An 18217-nucleotide genomic window follows, 5' to 3' on the forward strand; every position below is an offset into this window, starting at 1 on the left:
AAACCAGTATGTGAATTTTACTCACTTCAATCCTTACGCGTTTGAAGTTATTATTATTGCTTTGCACTACATTAGTTTACACTACATAATTATGTGTTTACATAATTACAAAGTTATATAATTACTTACCAAATGAACTACATTTACATTCGAATTATAATTCTGTATCGACAAGTTTGAGTCTGCACTCTTTCCCACTTGGCACACTTTTCCCATTTGTAGCCAAAATGTAATACATTTTCATAAAATTCAGAGATAAAAATACCTCTTCTACTCACAATCTGGTGACAACTGAAAGTTTAGATTCTGCACTTTCAATAGAATTTCTCTACTCATTTTAATTAACTATGAGAGACAAATAATTAAACACCAACAAGCTTTTGTTATTGCCAGGGTTAATGTTATGAAAAAAAGCATGACACTGGAGCTATGGTACTGATTACACTTCTGTGAAGAATCCTGGAAAACTACATTAAACTGTGATGTTATGTGATACGTGCACCATCCCGGAGCCAAATATACATCATTTATTTCAATACAATAAGTAGACGTCTCAATTCAACACATTTTTCGACACAGCAAAAGTAAAAAAGGAGTGCCTGAAAATGTGCCATATGTTAATCTTTCCATTATCAGCTTATTGGAGCATTCAACTTAACACAGCAGAATACAGAGGTGTCCAGTCGTGAGCCACAGCAAAGAAATCAAGACTTTTGAATTTAGAGTCAAAAGACACCTACCCTGCCTCGAGCTAAGGGCACTTTCACAGATTGAAACATATTTCTCTCCCAGTTAACAGGCAACAGATCACTGAACATGGGGCAGCTAACTCCAAATTCCTGTGCCATCTCTATTCCTGGAGGCTTCAAATGTCACGCTAAAGCCATGGACAGTGACAGGGAACGTGAATGAGCATGCTCTTTGAGTGACCTTTAAGTAGCGACATATGGCAACCAACCCGCTTCTCTTTCAGAAACCCAGAGGGCAGTAAAACATGGAGAGATATATTACTTGGAGGACTGCGCATTGAGTTTTGGAGTAAGAAAGTCACTAAGTCATTTTTTTTCAGTGAGATTCTCAAACTATTTCATAAAGCGATTCATTAGCATCTCAGCTTGCCAAAGTATTTGTGCACCTCACTCCTACTTCAACCTTAATATGTTTTGGTTGCTCTGCTGCCATTATTGTCGAACTCTACCATTACATTAGCATGTAACCCAAACAGCGTAGAAATGCAGATAATCCTGAGTAATCAATACCTCTGTTCTAACCTCTTTCAGCAATTTCCTCGCTGTTTGGCTAAATGATCTGAATGATCTGCTCTACAGTACTCGTGTTGAGTACCCAGCAGCATTTCCACCTCCGCACCTCTATCTGAGCTTTAGCGCAGACACGTCGAAGCTGCTTCGCCTCTCATTGACAGTGTCAGCGCGGCTGCTCTTTCCCGGGAGATCCAAGCGTGGGCTTCGGCTCAAATCATTCTGGTAGGGGAGGACGGCCGTAGCTAATGTCACGCCATCAGACTCATTATCTGAGAAGGCTAACATGTCTAGTCCAGAATCTCCCATGCAGCCACGTCTCAGAAATACCAATGACGTATCGATGTTAGCACATTCAGCATGTAACTGGCCATCAGCAGCACCAAAAGATGAGTGGAATACCTTCACAAATACAAGCTAATGAAACAAAAAGCTATCTAAAGCTGGCTAACAAGAATCAGCTGGCAATATTTAAACCACTTTCATTCATTAATATGAAGACATATCCACCAACTGCTATGAAGTATTCAGTATTATGAAACCAATGTCAGGTGTGAAGATGAGGAAGGGAAGTCTGGACCTGCCAAAGTATACTTGGAGTTTAGGGGGTTAGTAATAAGCAGCTAGCTAACGGAGCTTATGAAAAGTACATGGCTGCAGCAGTAAGTGAAAAGGAAGTGAGATGTCAAAACGGGACGCTACAAAGTGAATAGTGTATTTATAAATAGTGCTTTATAAAATAAATGATACCCACATCTCCCCACATTTTACGCTGTATAAAAGTGCTAAAAAACTCATGGCGACTTCAGGTCATTTTTCAGGGTTATTTTGTTGCAACAGTGACTTACCCTCACACTTTTCCAGGATCTGAACAGTCTCTCCAATCTCTAGAGTCAAGCCATGAGACACTGAGCCCCGGAAGCTGCATATCACTGTGAAGAACAGACAGAAAAAAAGGGATGAGAAAGAAACCCAGGACTGTGTACAGTGTCATGTAACTGCTGCAATCACCTTCTTCCTGTGTGAGTAAAATCTGTAGAACATCACTGACAGTTGATGTACACTGAGAAAATTATTCATCATTCATCATTCAAACGTGTCCACTGTTTGAACATGAATGAAATGTGCTACAAGTACACAATTATTGTCTTTCAATTTGCTTCTTCTGGCAAGAATTGTGATGTTACACATTTCATTCATATGCGCTTGACTGATACATTTGAATCATGTGCAATGATTCAAGCGCTTTGCAGGATGACTCAGGGAGTTCAGAACACTTAAAGTCAATATGAAGAAGAAATCAGCGCATTTTCCTTCTATATTGTGACATAATTCTGAATAAAACACGGCATTTCTGAGCTAGCTCAGCAGTTTAGCTTGGTGACAGGTGGGGGAGGGGTGTGAAACAAGCTATTATTGGTTAATTGACTTTAATTTTGGTTTCTGATTGACTTTAAATAATAAAAAAAAAAACTTGAATTAAATACTGATTAATGTTTTGATTTCAAAATAAAGATAAGACAAAACATTCATGGTGTACATTCTTGTACTGAGTAAATGTATATGTTTATAAAGCCTGCATGCTTTTCGTATTTCCTGGGAAGACTCTCCCTCTGAATTTGCAGTCTCTGTAAACCACTAGCAACCCAGGCCATCCCACTGTTTTCTTTTGTTTTAAGCTAAGCCTCTAAAACTAAGCTCTATTCCCATCCAGGTCATCTCTGTGCTGCAGCTGTGCTCTATCAAATCCAACGCTTCAGTTTCTTTTCATTGCCACACTGCAGCCTAATATTCTAATAGCCTAATATTCGAAGTAGACAAGTACTTTATTCTATCATTTATGCATTTAGTTAATTCAAGATATGTCAGAGATGGTAAAACACTTCAATAATAATAAATTAAAACTGGAGATGGGGTGAACTGGCCTTCAATCAATGTGAGCATCACTGGAGCATTCAGGCCATAAAACATTCAGTGTATTATGTGGTGAATGCAGTGCAGTGCCTTCACAGAAAACAGAAAACACATACATTGGTTTAAATAGACAGTGGCAGTTTTTGTCTCCTTTTTTTTTGTTTTTTAGCTCTGTACTCCAGCACATTGGATTTGAAATAAAATAGTGAGTATGAGGCTAAAAGTGCAGAATGTCAGATTTAACTCAACAATATTTACGTTTATTAGGCAAACCACATAGAAATCAGAGCCCTCTTTGTACACAGCTCATCCATTTTAACCAGAGGCATTTACACAAATTGTCTATAACTAGTCTCTTTTATAGTAGTCTCTGACACAACTGTGCCCTTTTTCTATAATTGAGATTCTGACACACTTATTATTTTCATAATCTTTTTTTTTTCCATAACTGAGTTCATGACGCATTTCATATTCTGGCTTCGTCTAATTTTCCAGACTCACGAGCCAAAACAACAAAAAACTGTGTCACAGTTCATTTAGCTACCGAGAGCACTGTATTTTACGTTTGATAGTGTGACTAGCATAAAAAAAAGTGAATAAGTTATTCCCCTTTGGCTTGTCGTACTTTGATATACCAATACATCTTCTCCTTACTACTGTATAAACAAAAACTACAGTGACCACATGTAGGTTGTTTGTGAAGCACATTTCTTCTGGTCAGCTAGCACAAAAGAGTTTCTTTTCATTGTATCGTCTCATTTACAAGGCGTATCCTGATACTGTCTTTCTGAATCATGCAAACGGATGTCTACATAAAATAAAAATCATTAAATAATCATTAGAGATCTTCTTAATGAACAGTTTTGAGATACATATGTGTGTCTGAGAATGATGAAATAGTTCTAAAATGAGCACAGGCACCTCTAGATTAAATTCTGCTTGCGTAGTGTTTTTCAGCTGAAATAAGTCCCGTCCTGGGAAATCTGCCACCCATGGTCATGCTGATTATATTAGGAAGAGATTATAATGGTCAGACAGTCGTAGTCCAACCCGCACGTCCATATCTGCAAAGCCTCAGTGAATGTCTCTAAATCTGTTTTCATCTGTGGTTCACCATCATGGTCTGTTTTTGCCAAGCTGGGGTGGTACACAGGAATCTTCCGGTGCCTCTGTGAATTCAACATTCAGGTCCACAGTAGTGCTTTCTAGCACAAACTGTGTAGAGGCTAACTGTTTGTGCTATTCCTAAGCAACTGAGCTGCAGCATGCAGAATGCAGGGCAAAAAAGAAATTCGGAGAAGAAGCAGCACTCTTTGAAGCTATTCCTTAAAGCTGAAAAGCACACAGGCGATAAGAGCCTCACCTGGCATCTGCAGGGAACACACTGTCAAGATTCATAGCTTTCAAATGCTTGTCCAATTAAAGGACAAGGAGGGTAATGTGTTTTCATATGGCGTATAGTTTTGGTTATAAAAACAGTTAAGGATTCACTAAGAAGGAGAAATGTCAATTGTTGTTCTACTACCCTGATGATAATGTTATGGTGAACATTGCCTCTTCAGAAGAAAATTCCTCAGTGGTTTGTATTTAAACAAGATAAACCCCAACAGCAAGACTTCAGCCTAATAATCCTGCTTAATGCTGTTTTCAACCACGAAACCATCAGATTTAATGCACAGACTGGGAGACGACATCTCAAGTGTTTATCTTGTTCATTTACTCATTCTGATGACATCATGTCATTTTTAATGTGTCTTCAAAGGCTCCACTTTAATATTTAATGCTTGTTCGGGAGTGTCTGCTGCAAGTTCCAAGAAGGCACTTGAAGGACTACTGACAGAAATCTATTTGCAGAAAATAAATCAAAGCATCATTAAAAGTTTTTCAAGAGGGACTGTACCAAAAATACTATGAATGCATGCAAAACCACAGACATTTTCTATACGGTTACTGTATTTTTACTAAAACAAAAAGGTTTGAAAGACAAAACGTATAACAGCTACCGTTCAAGTCACCATTTATCAAATCTGAAATGGCCAAACGTTTGATTCATAACTTTCTAAACTGAAAAAATGTTACTGGTGCTAAAAATGAATGAAGGCTAATAGAGGCCACTTAGTAACATACAAAAACATACTCACTGATAGTCATAGTTGGCCACAATAACCGCATTTACTACTTTAGTACATTAACTACTGGCAAACTATGATTCACTCAATTGCTCTGTGAACAACTATTTTAGTCTAAAATCAAACATGCCAGCCATTCACCGCAACAGAGAGGGGAGCCAATGAGAAAAACAACATGGCCTGAGAAAGAGATTACATTTTAATTAAGGCAAATAGCTTGTTAAATTAGCATTCGCCACAGTGCCTGCCAGCACCAGCGTCCATGGCAGTGACCGTGTGCGTGTGTGCATACATGTGATTAGTGCGATTCACTTGTCATAGTGAAGTAAACTTACAGCCTCCAGCAAGACAAGAAGCAGGTTAGTAAAGCAGTTTCAACTTTAACTCAACCTTAACACAATAGCAGGCTACTCATATCACTCCCTCCCTATTCGTGGTGATGCATATGCTAATTTAGTGGCCATACAAATGCAGCAAAGATGACATACAAGCAAATCCATGTTAGTTTGCATGAATGTATTCTTTCTTAAAGGACATGACAGCCCCAAAGGCACTGACCCCTTCTGTCCTATTAAAATGTTTGGCCTGTCAAGCAAAATAAGAACAAAAGCAGGAACCACGCTTCACAAAAGTTCATTATGGACTGGAAAAATGTGTTTGCATATTAATGCACATACAGATTGAAAGAGGACAAAAACTGATTTTTCTAACTTACAACATTATTAGCCCTTGAGAGGAAGTTGTTTCTGTTCTGATTCTTTCAATAAAACTGTAGTAAAGCTGTGCAACACTAGATGGCAGTGTGTTTAATGGCCCTCAGGGAATCTTCTGTCTGCTTCTGCACAAGAGATTTTACCAGATTTCTCTCTCTCTCTCATTCTCTCTCATGAGTCTCTCCTACAGTTGTAACCAAATTTCAGCTAAAGATGAAAAGCTTCCACTACATGGGTCCTACTTCTAATAATATGACCAAGATTTAAACAACATTTAGACAACATATCCTTATAATAATATCATGCTGTGGTTAAATGAGTATGATATCTGTAGTACAGCTATGCCATAATTATTATTACAATCTGAGAACCTTGAAGGAAGCCAAAAATATAATTTTATATTTTCTAATGCACTAGTACTATATGATTTTGCATCCTAAATGAACAATGATCTCTCTTTTGTTCTATCCAAGCAAAATAAATTGAAGTAAACCAGTCTGACGTGCTCTTGAACTTGATACTGAAGCTTAAAACAATTCTATTAAAATGCATTGGTCAGTTAATATTGTGACATGGTTAAAGGTCTTATTTTGACCCAAATAACTGATTGTATATTACATGAACACCTTTATTCATCACAGCACGCACAGAAACATTCGTCTGGAACTATGAATGGCGAAGATGCCTATGACACTTTTTTGCATATTCCAGCCTTCTACAATATCAATACTTGCAAAGACAGGTACCGTGATAACAAACAATAAATATGCCCTACAGAACAAAGACTAAGAGTTAGAGATAGAAACTGGATGTGATAAAACAGTAAATGCACAGACATAAATAGGCCTTCATTGGGAGAAGCAGTTATCAGACATTGCTCAAATTAGTGGATGAGAAACAGATGCCAAAACCGCTCATGCACATTAATTAATTCCACACAAAGTCCGGCCTTCGAAACAGCTACAGGCATTGAACAAGATGTGTGAAGCACTGAGCTGGCTGTGGGTGAGGAGAATCACTTTCTCAGTGTTCCCAACCTAATAAGAGTTTAGTCTTGAGAAAGCAAAGCACTGACCACAATATTTCCATGATATAGGCTCTATTTTCTGCCTCTAACACGAATCACTGTGCATAAATTCAAATCAGTTAAAGCACTGTATGCTTGCTCTGGGGCCAGTGGACAGTACTTTCGAAAATCTTTGACACGAACTTTGGCAAAATGTGCTTGCAACAGCCTGAGGGTGACAATAAACCAAATCGATGAGACAGGAGCGGAGCAGCTGTTGCACATTGCGTTTAGTGATGCTCTCATCCGAAGTCTATTTTACCTAAACACTTTGGACCCTCATTCCCAGCCTGGGCACGCTGCCGGCTGCCACAGCAAATAAACTGAATGGGCTATTTGCCTGTGGAGAGCTGGCATCCATCATCCGTGCCCTCTGAGGGGTGGAGGATGTCTGTAGAACTCGCACCCGGATACTGAAACCATGCATGAGTTTTCTCTGTAATGGTTTTGGTTCAGGTAAGAAAACTACTCAATGTAAAAAAGTCACTGATGACAATGTACCTTCACCTGCAGTGATTAGTTTTTGAAATGCTTCCTTGTTTCTTTTTCCAATAAGGTATTTTGGAACCTTCAACAGGCTGCACATAGTTTGTTACTGTTAAGTTAATCAAGTTTCAACTTTTTTCAATTTATTGTCAAAATAACTGGTAGATTACTAACGTAATTAGTAAAGTACTGGTTATTATTAATGTAGATTACTAATGTAATTAGTTACTAATATAATTAATAGCAGTAGCCCTAGAAAAAATGTGTAAAAGATGCATAGAAAGCACAGGAGAGAAACTAAAACTAACAGAGATCACTAAAATAATTATAATTATGTCTAAACTATGAACTAGAAACTCTATGAGAAGACAACTAGAGCTACACTTTCAGCTGAGAGGACTACGATGTGATGTCAAGAGCTTTCCAAGAAGAGAGCCCATGTTATGACACAGCATGTGGCACTATTGTTTGTTCTGTGTTGTAAACACAGAGGCTTCCTTTAATTCCACGGGAAGCCATATCCTAGATCTACCCTGTTCATCAGATAAAGAAACATCACAGCAAATCATGCATTCTGATAAAAAAGAAGAGAAATTATTGCACAATGCAGTGTGTTAGCAGTTGGACAACAAACTTTTTCATAATGAAGATCTTTTTTTCCTGCTTTAGATGGCACAATACTACTTTTTCTTTTCCAATACCATTATCAACTCTGAAACCATGAGTAAAAACTACTACGTTTCAAAATAAACTGTATGAAATATTTTGAATATTTGGAGCATGTCACATAAGATGGCCATCTAAAAGCAGGCTATTATGCTCAAACTACTCAAATACTTTTCTACCCTATATATTCAAACAACATGACTAATACAAAACAGGTTTTTCTTATTCAGTTGAACTCATGTATATAAATTGAAGCCCAAAGCCATTCTAAACATAAACTTCATAGGTACACAACTTTGTTGAGCTCTCATCTGACAGTAATAAGACATTATTGTGCAACACTTGCATTATCGTGTAGTTACTGTTATCACTGTTACAGAACTGGATCTGACTCATTCTTCTTTCCTGCAATATCCAATCCAGCACTTTCTGCTGATTTAAGCCCAATACTGATACTCAGTATCAAATCTGTGCTAGTTTTTCTGGCTCAAGGCCATATGCATGAAAATAACAAAAAAGAAATCGGATGTATTCTGTTAAAGGGAAGGCCAGCATAGACAGGGTTAATATAAGCTGCCAGATGCACACAGTGTTAATCCAACCACTGCTACAAATAGAGCCTAGTGCTCCACATTTATTCCTGCTCTCACACGTTACACTAACAATGAGGCTCAGCTGACCGTTCAGCCACAAGAGAATACCCATCACTCTTTCATTTCACTCTCCTCACTGCAGTAATACACTTTTCATTGTTTGAGTTGTTGTTGTTGTTGGCTTGTGATGGGGGGTGGTGGATGAGACAGGGGGATTAGGGAGGTGAGCTGTTGTGGTTTACTCTGTGAGCAGGGGATCTTTTTTAAAGAAAATTGAAATATAAAAGGGCTGTAATCTCTATGCCTGTGTTCTGGTGGATGGTTTGAACCTAGGACACCTACGTTTAGTAAAGTGCCCATGTAGCTGCCCACAACTGAAAGTACAAGGAGGAAAGTGCTGATGTCACTGGGGTCATGGAAAAATAATTCAAACATCTGGCCTAAGTAAGGGTGTCATGGCCGAGGGGTTTTAAAGTTTCCATCAGTTATCAGTCTGTGCTCACGGCCCTTTGTGGGTGGATATTGAAAAAGAGGGCTTGTGAAAGTGTTTCAGCTCTACTACATCTGATCTCTTTGCAGAGGCCATGCCGGTTTTAATCAAAATGTCATTTCAATTACATTTAGCAACAGACTGAGTGGCGAACCCTGACTAAGACATAGAAAAAGAGCAAAAAAGAGAGTGACTGGAAGCTAGTTTAAGAGGTCAGAATTCAGCGGGGCCTCATAGTTGACTGGCCTGGTCATTCTGTCCGGTGCTCCCTGAGGAAATCACAACCTTGTCCACACTTTCCCCTCAGGGCTATTTTAACTCCCGAGAGTTCCTGAACAAAACCTCCACAAGTAATTGCTAACAGCTAGCCATTACATTTGCTTTCCTTGTTACTGCTTTAATTCACAGACCAGGATATGTAAAGACTGGCACACGAATGGCCAGCTGCAGAGGGGGCATTCTCTGCTAATTGCAGAATTACAGACAGCGCATTTCTGCATGCTCTAGTGAGCGCCTTCACTGTGATGAGCCTGTGGCCAGGCAGGGCCAGTGCTGATCAGCCAGCTAGCTCTCCACAACAGGGCTAATGCTGCTTTTAAGTGAGAATCAAGCTGTAGTTTTGTCCAAGGAGGCTTTTGCCCAACTCATGTGGTTCGTGAAATGAGAAAAAAAAATACAGGTGGTGAAATCAGCTGGCATCTAATGATTCTGGCCTATTTTATCAGTGTTTTCAAACACAAATGAAGCAGAAATAATTTGCTAATTATACATATTTAAAATTACTCACACCTTCAACACTGCCATTTTTCTAATGTTATTTGATTTCTTTCTGTTGATGATCTGTATTAAAATGGCACTGATGTCATAACTCAGCCAGTTCAAAATTCTGACTTCATCATCCAACTTCGAACTGTGTTCATGTGGTGCCTCCTTGTGGGAAACCTTTTTTCCCCATTAAATTGTGAACACTTCAAAGCAGCCTAATGCTCTCTCCACTAACTGACTGATTTGGGTCTTTGGGTGTCTGTGGAAAGATACAACATTACAAAAAAGCTGCAGCCTTTGCTGGAAATTTAGTGTCATGGAACAGTATGACTGCTTCAATTCCTAGCATATAAAATGATAGCTGCACATATATGCAGCCCACAGCTTTCCATTACAATAACTGAATACAAACTAAAATGCTTAATAAACTTATATTTACATGTTAATTTACATTCTCCATTAATATAATGATTAGTTAGTGATTTGCATCACGATAATGAAGTACTTCAATTTCCCTACTGGTCTTTGTTTCGAGTGAAAAACAGAATTTTTAGTCTATGGCTTAAACACTTAAACATTACATAATGCCAGATAATTGGCTTACAATTATCTGGTCCAAAACCACAGTCAAGAAAATGCATTAAACTTATGTGTTATGAAAAAAATCTGATGTTCAAAATGGGATGCATACAAACCGAACAGTGGCCCAGAAACCGAGTGCTGGATTAAACCATGAAGGGGTGAAACATTACACTTCTATCGGGGTTTGGGCCGATACAGCAGAAAACGCTGGATCGGATACCCTACGAAAAATAAAGAATGAATCCGATCTAGTCCTATAACAAATCCAGCCGGAAATACCTCACACTCACTTTTAGGAATGCATTGATATGAGAAATCAACATATCTGTCAATGCTAAAAACACTCTGCTCTTCAAAGCAAACATGGCATTAAATACTGGTTTGAAATATCACTATCAACATGATTCCGATACCACTGTCCATCCCTACTACCGTTTGTCTTTTTAGAGCATTTTATTTATAAGTGAAAAACACCGGATTGGCGTTGGTATCTGACAGGTATGGGCAGATATTTAAGGTTTCAGTATCGGTACCAGAGAAGAAAAAGTGGTATCATACCATCTGTATTTATATTTACTACTGTGCCCTTACACTCTAGGTATTTCAGCACCAGATCTTGTTGGTGTAGCCATCTCGCAGTCTGAAAATAAACTCATTCTAGTTCTCTTTTGAGATCTCAAAGCTAGGGATGCAGAAGATAAGTGGAAGCCTTAAAGGCAACTCCCTACCATTGAGAGGACAGGAATAAAAAAACATACTAGAGCTCAAGACAAGAACCCCAGGCAAAAACACAAATGTCAGTAGTTTAACCCCCTAAATGGCTTAGAATAGCTCAAACCAGTTGCATTGAAGTCCCTCTATATACTGAATAATAAGTCATAGTATGTAATAAGCATGAAAATTTAAGGGGTTACATCTTAATTTTAAAGAAAGTCTAAAAGCTAATTTCTTAAAAAGAAAAATTTCCAGGTAGAACCATTTTAGAGTCCTTCAGTTGGTCACTGTAGAAATAGCCTTCTCAGTGTCATTTTGAACCATTTCACAGTGGTCCAGTAAAGAACTGTCAAAGCATTTTAGGACCTTGCACTCAAGAGTTCACTATACTCTAACCTAAAAGCAAGAACTTCAATATCAACTCTTCAAAAGAAACTATTCATGCACAAAATAGGCTGAAATTTAAGAGCTAGGGCATTAGAACCTGAATGTCTCTTGGTATGATGTAACAGGATGAGATCTGAATTGCTGTTTTAAGGCCCTTGAATTATTCTGGAATATCATGTCTTGCTATCATGCTTTATTCAAATAGAAAAACTGAACTTAACTACGTACAAGACCTGTTCAATGATCAAAAGATAACTCTTCAGACATCATTGCCCATGAAAATTAAATCACACTGTAATTTTAATGTAATTTAATATTTCTTACTTGTAGCTCATTGAAACAAAGATATTTTGGTTTCTAAATTTTCAATCGGTACCAAATGTGTTTTTAAAGAAGCAGAGACATTTTTGTGATCTGAACTTGATGAAAAGTTATTGGTTACTGTTATGGGTACAGTCTTGTTTTGTAGAAAGAAAAAAATACAATTCTGTCATGTTTGTGAGATGGAATCAAAGGGAATCTCTTGATACAGAATGTAAATTAAATGTAATTCTGTTACACAGTTGCATAAGTACATTTAAATAATCATGTAATGTAAAAGGAATGTATGTAAAATCTCAAGAACTCCAGACTTCATATTCTGGTAACGTTCATGAATAGGGAACTCCTGCATCCATGACTTCCATTTCATAAATTAGTCCAGATGTGGTCAATTTCAAGGATTATTCAAAGATTCAAAGTGAATCATGTCATGAACAATTATTTTCTATCCATATTCAGTAGAACAACAATCTATAAAAATGAACAATTAGGTTCCAAAGCACTGCACTGATCCCTGCTTTCATGATTTAGGAAATTTGGAAAGAAAGTAACCTGGAATCGCATTGGTTTCAGGAAATAATCTAAAAATACTTGCGTGAAAAAATACTTGCGTTTGCAGTTGTCATGTCTCCATTATTTTAAGACGGTAGAGATGATACCACTGTCTGTGCTGTGGGTTCAGGCGATAACAATAGTCTGGATATGAACTGTAGTTTCATTTAAAAATATGTAAAAGACTCATTGCTTTATGGCCTTCTCAATTTAAGTTGTTGAAAGGACTAATATAAGCACATAGCGGCAATAATAGTTTGGTTACGCTGTATTTTATGGGGTTTTCTTTGTCTGGGATAAGAAACAGCATGAAATATGAGCAGAATCCTAGCCAGCAGCCACACAGCAAGGGGTGCCCTTATAACCATGCTCTCTAGAAAGCAATAAAAATCTATTTTAAAAGCATTTTTAAAAGAACATTAAGCCACAGACAAGCCTCTTGGGCTTGTGCTGTGGTAACTCTAGATGACTGGCTGTCTTGCAGAAAATTAGAGTAAGGCTAGTAGTTAGCTTGCCCTTCATATGGCTAGCACACATGACTAGCCACACGGCTCACATTAACCATATTTCTAACTGACAGCTGACATAATTAAAATGCCTGATACTGAAGTGTGTTCCAAATCTCAACACTGATGAAATAAGACTCATAGTCAAGTTTTTTGGTTTGTCTTTGTTTTTCTCTTTTAAATACACCTACCACCAACTCAGCAACTGTCCATTTGACATGAAATTTTTATCAAATAAGGTATTCGTAAGTGTGGGATACATTAATCATCAAAAAATCTGACATTTCTAAAAACTGCACCACTATAGGTTATAGTTACTAGATCATTTGAAACTGAAAATCAACAGCAAAATGACAAAAAATATATAGTTATGACATTCTGACACCAGAGACAATAGGCATCCTATTTTTCTTGAAATGTCTCAAATATATTTAATAAAGTAGCTTAAAAAGTGTCACAATTAGAAACTTGAGAGAAACTCTCAAGTTGCCCAGTCAACTTCCACTGCAGCTTACTGGAGAGACTGAGTAAGCTGCCCAATCCAGATCCAATCATCAAAATGTCTGGGATGACCGACAGCATGTCATCCATGTGCTAAACACTGATTTTGTTAAAATAAAACTAACGTTTAATTTAAGTGAAAGGCAGCGCCTTGTGGCGATGAGAGCAGGGACAAAAGTGTATTAATGAGGGATTATGCAGGATTAGATTGAGGACATTCTGATGGACAGATGCAACATAGCAAGTTCACAGTAACTGCCTTGTCTATTGTATGCAACTGTGCAGGCAGGTGCAGTGTTGTTGGAGTGAGTAAGTGCATACTGAATGGCTTAAAAAGGCAGAGCATTAACAAAGCTTAGCCTACTGCAGCACATTTTACTAGTGACTATCACAAATGCACACTACCATCTGCATGTGGTTACACCAAAATACAACATTTCTACATTTTCTACCTTTTCATATATCTGTATCAGTAGGTCCCAATGAATTTCAATATTGGTGCATGCCATGTTTGCAGCAGGTACCAAAGTGAAGAGACATCAGAAAATCACCATGAATTTTCGGCAGGTTTTCATGTACAATACTAGATCTGTCACTATCAATTCTATTATTTATTAAGTAATCTACTGATTATTTTGATGCTTAAGCGAGTAATCAGTTTTCTGAAAATGCCAAATAATAAAAAATGGACATTGAGAATGAATAATTCAATGATTCGTAAGTATTTTATTGGGAAAAAATCATTATCATCATACATATTACCACCTATTGTTATATCAGTTCACTGAGAAAATAGCCTAAGGCTATCAATTCACTGAGTAAATAAGTTTATAATCAAGTAATCATGACAGCCTTTAACTCCACTTAACTATTAAAAAAGGCCCCTACATTTAATAACACACAAAACAAAGACCCAGTAAAGTTAAAGCGAGTGAGTGTGAGTGTGTGTGTGTGTGTGTGTGTGTGTGTGTGTGTGTGTGTGTGCGCGTGTGTGTTGGCTGGGGGTGTGTGCTTTTCCCTTTAGGGTCCTGCTACAGTCAATCAGATCAACTTACTGACCTGAATAAATTTTGCTTAAGCTGTTTGCAAAATATGAGCTTGTGTGTATGTGTGTACTTGTCTTGCTACCCCTCTAAGTATCAAATGTCCACACAATGATAAGACAGCATGAGATTTTGTACAAGTGCTGGCTTCCCCACAAATTCAATGTTTTTTTGGAAACACTAAAAGAGCAGACTGATTGTCTTTTGGTTATGTAGGTTAAGTTTGGGTTTAAGTATAGATGTAGTATTATTTGGCAACATCAATACAGAAGAATACAGGAACGTTATGCAGTACTGACAAAACAATCACCATTATTAACTTTTGAGGGCATATCAAAACGTTGCCCACCATGTTATTTTTTTGTTACTGTGCCTTTCAGCCACTTAAACGGGTATAAGCCAATGCTTCTCCACCTGTTCTTTATATGTCACATCTGGTGCATATGGTTGATTATCAAGGACAGACATTTTGATGCATTTTTCTTTACTTAATGTAAAAATAGAAAACCCTCTAACCCCAAACATGCTTATCGCTGTTGTCGGAAGAAAACCTTGTATCTCCAAAATGACAACTTTACAGGAGAAGGAAAAAACATACATTACTATTAATGTAAGTCAATTCTTCATGAACTTTTTTTTAAATTATGTCAAAAACTGAAAAACGACAAAAATGGAGATATTAGGTTTTCTTCCGACAGCAGCATTAATAGATAACAGAAAATAGAAGCCAAGGCGCAGATGCTGAGTGTGATTTCAGTCAACAGGTTTTCTGTTCTTTACAGCACAGGGGATTGTGTACAAACTGTTGTCCACTATAACCCATCACATGCTAGAGACACAGCAGAGATTAGGCTGAAAAATGCTTGAGCATTCCTTTAAAATCTTATTCAGTTTTAGATGTCTCACTCTAATGAATTCCACACCATATCACAGTCACAGACAGTGTGTGTGTGTGTGTGTGTGTGTGTGTTTGTGTGTGTATGTGTGTGTCTAAACCCAGCATAAACCCATGTCTTCACCAAGGCAATCTGCCCTATCCAACGTGACTCGGTACACCGCACACAATGCATCCACTCTTCCATGGGATACATTACGCAACTGGCAGATGCACAAGACCCCTAAGCAATCAATTTTTGCATAACGTTTTTCCTCATTTTGGCCAAAAGAAAATTCTTTCTTCTCCCCATGTCAGTCTATGAGTGATTGCAGAACGTGATACACTGGGCTTTGAGCCAGCCCGATTCAAATATTAAGGTGGGCGTATTGCATATTTAGTAGGGGTTCACTTTTCTCACTGAGGCTGTGGAGCAGTGGAGGCTGAAGCAGCATAGCGGTGCCAGGCTCGGTGAGATTACGCAATGTTGGGATCCGAGTTGATGGGCACGCGGAATGTGCCACGCAAGCATTCCTGACTGAGCAACTTTGTGCTTAGCTTTTGTGCAGTTGTTTTCTCTACTAGAAGGGGGGTTGGGGAAGGACAAAGAGTCAAAGCGATGCTGTTTTTCACCCCCATACTGGAGCTATTGATTTTCCCATGAGCATCTTCCCCTAAGTGTGAGTGTATCTGCATTGCTACCCAGCTGGAATGCAACGTCTCATAACCAGCAGTGAGTGTCACTTCCTCATCATGGGGCTCAGCTGATATAAGATCATTGTATAAAACACATTACTTCTAAAGCATTAATCATAATAATCACCAATGCATTACTTTTACATGTTAAGGTGTTGTAGAGTAGAAACAACAGAGTTCAAGCACATACAACAATAGCTGATATAAGCACTTGACCCCTTCAAAGAGCCTTCAATTCCTCACTCTCATAACTACATAACTTAGCAATAATTTCACAGTTGTTACTGAATAATTGCTCTAGCCATGCTCCACCCACAAATGTGTTACTTAAAATTTAGGTAATTTTGACACTATAATTTCTCATCAGGTTGAATGGGATTTCAACATTTTCTTGTACTCGCTGATACTGAGTCCGATACCATGCTGCGTAACCTACTTAGAATTAAGTAGTTGTAAGTGTAAATGTGTGCAATGTATCCTAACAGTTAAATCACTAAAATCTAGCTGATTTTAAATAAACTGAATTAGCTAGCTGTGGTACGTTAAATAGTCATTCTAAAGAGTTGCGAAGCAACCGATCACGTGAACAACACACAAATTCTTGTAGCTTACAGAGATGATGAAGCCCTGAGTCTGACGACCACAGCTGCCAAGCACAGCCAAATACCAAAAATAACCATTCTGTGGTTTAATTCTTGGAATAAATGGCACATGTTGAAGTTACTTCACAGTAAGCCCAATGACCATGAGTTATTCTACTGCGTTATTTCAGCAGAAAATAATATATTTGTGCACAGAATATGTCAAATATTGGATTTTGGTTCACCTTGACACAAACTGTGCAGACGGAATCGAGGCAAAACGTTTCGGTTGGGGGCAGGAGCAGAACAAATAATTGATTTTCTGCTGTAACAGGTGGGAGCGGGATGAAATCTTGCAGAAGCAGCCGGTAATGGGACTGAAAAAACTGTCCCGTGCAGACCTCTATTTTACATCTCGTTGGAGTCTTTTGTTTGGCTGCTTGAGCTGTAGGCTGATGTCTTCTGAAGCCAGACATACACTGTGTGACCACTGTGTACAAACAAAGCCTACGATTTATATACTCACACTGTATAAAAACGTTTGACCGACCTGACCTGCTATGTGAAATGCAGCCTCTACAGGCAGCTGTCATCTTATGTCACAGAGCACCAGCTGGTATAGAAATGTTAGTATTGGTGGAGTACAAGTACGAGTAAATAAGCACGGTCTCAGACCAATGACTAATACCAGTATCGGTATCGAAGCGTCCCCTAGGGTGGAGCATGCATAGGTCAATTCATAGTAAACTACTGAATAACATGTCCTTTATAACAAGTCCTAAGATAAATAAATAATAACTCCCCACTAACTACCTCTAAGAAATGCAATAAAAGTACCATTTAGAGAGCTAACTTCAAAAGCAGAAACATTATTGCATGCAACACACGTGCAACCAAGCTTAAATAACCCTCACACTCCGTGCCTGTAGACTCTCCTTCCTTATCTACTGCTCTCAGTGATGTCTGCCTATGATCCAAAGCCCTGGCATAAATGCTGTAAAAGGTCAAACAATCGAGTGATAGACAGTGACACCCTGTCTGCCAGGGCTAGCCTCACAGCAGACAAGGCCCCGTCTTGTGCCACTTGGGCCGCTTAGCATGAAGGATGGGCGTGAGTGCAAAAGGAGCCAGTGTGGCATTATAGTGTGCTGCTATCCCGTCTCCTCCTCCAGTCCTTGCGCCTAGCAAGGTCATTGGATCACCAGCCACCATGCTGAAGAGCTAAAATGCCCTGCTTATTCTTGCCGGCCTCTCGCCTTTGTGTTGGAGGGTGGCACGTTGTGAAGCACTGTGTTTATGGCACAATCTGCTCTCCAACAGAGTGACGTGACAAGGACACCATGTGTGATTTTGCATTTGCTTATGAGAAGACAGAGTGA

At 38.5% G+C, this 18217-nt stretch overlaps 1 protein-coding gene across 1 annotated transcript in view; it reads right to left on the reverse strand.

Moving 5' to 3' along the window:
• dock3 (dedicator of cytokinesis 3) overlaps positions 1 to 18217 on the reverse strand; it is a 201097-nt gene that overhangs the window by 153775 nt on the left and 29105 nt on the right. The window contains 1 exon segment of the mRNA XM_036559488.1: positions 2108 to 2191. Coding sequence (XP_036415381.1) covers positions 2108 to 2191 — 84 coding nt within the window.

Source organism: Colossoma macropomum, unplaced genomic scaffold (assembly GCF_904425465.1).
Source record: "Colossoma macropomum unplaced genomic scaffold, Colossoma_macropomum, whole genome shotgun sequence".
Taxonomy (NCBI): Eukaryota; Metazoa; Chordata; class Actinopteri; order Characiformes; family Serrasalmidae; genus Colossoma; species Colossoma macropomum.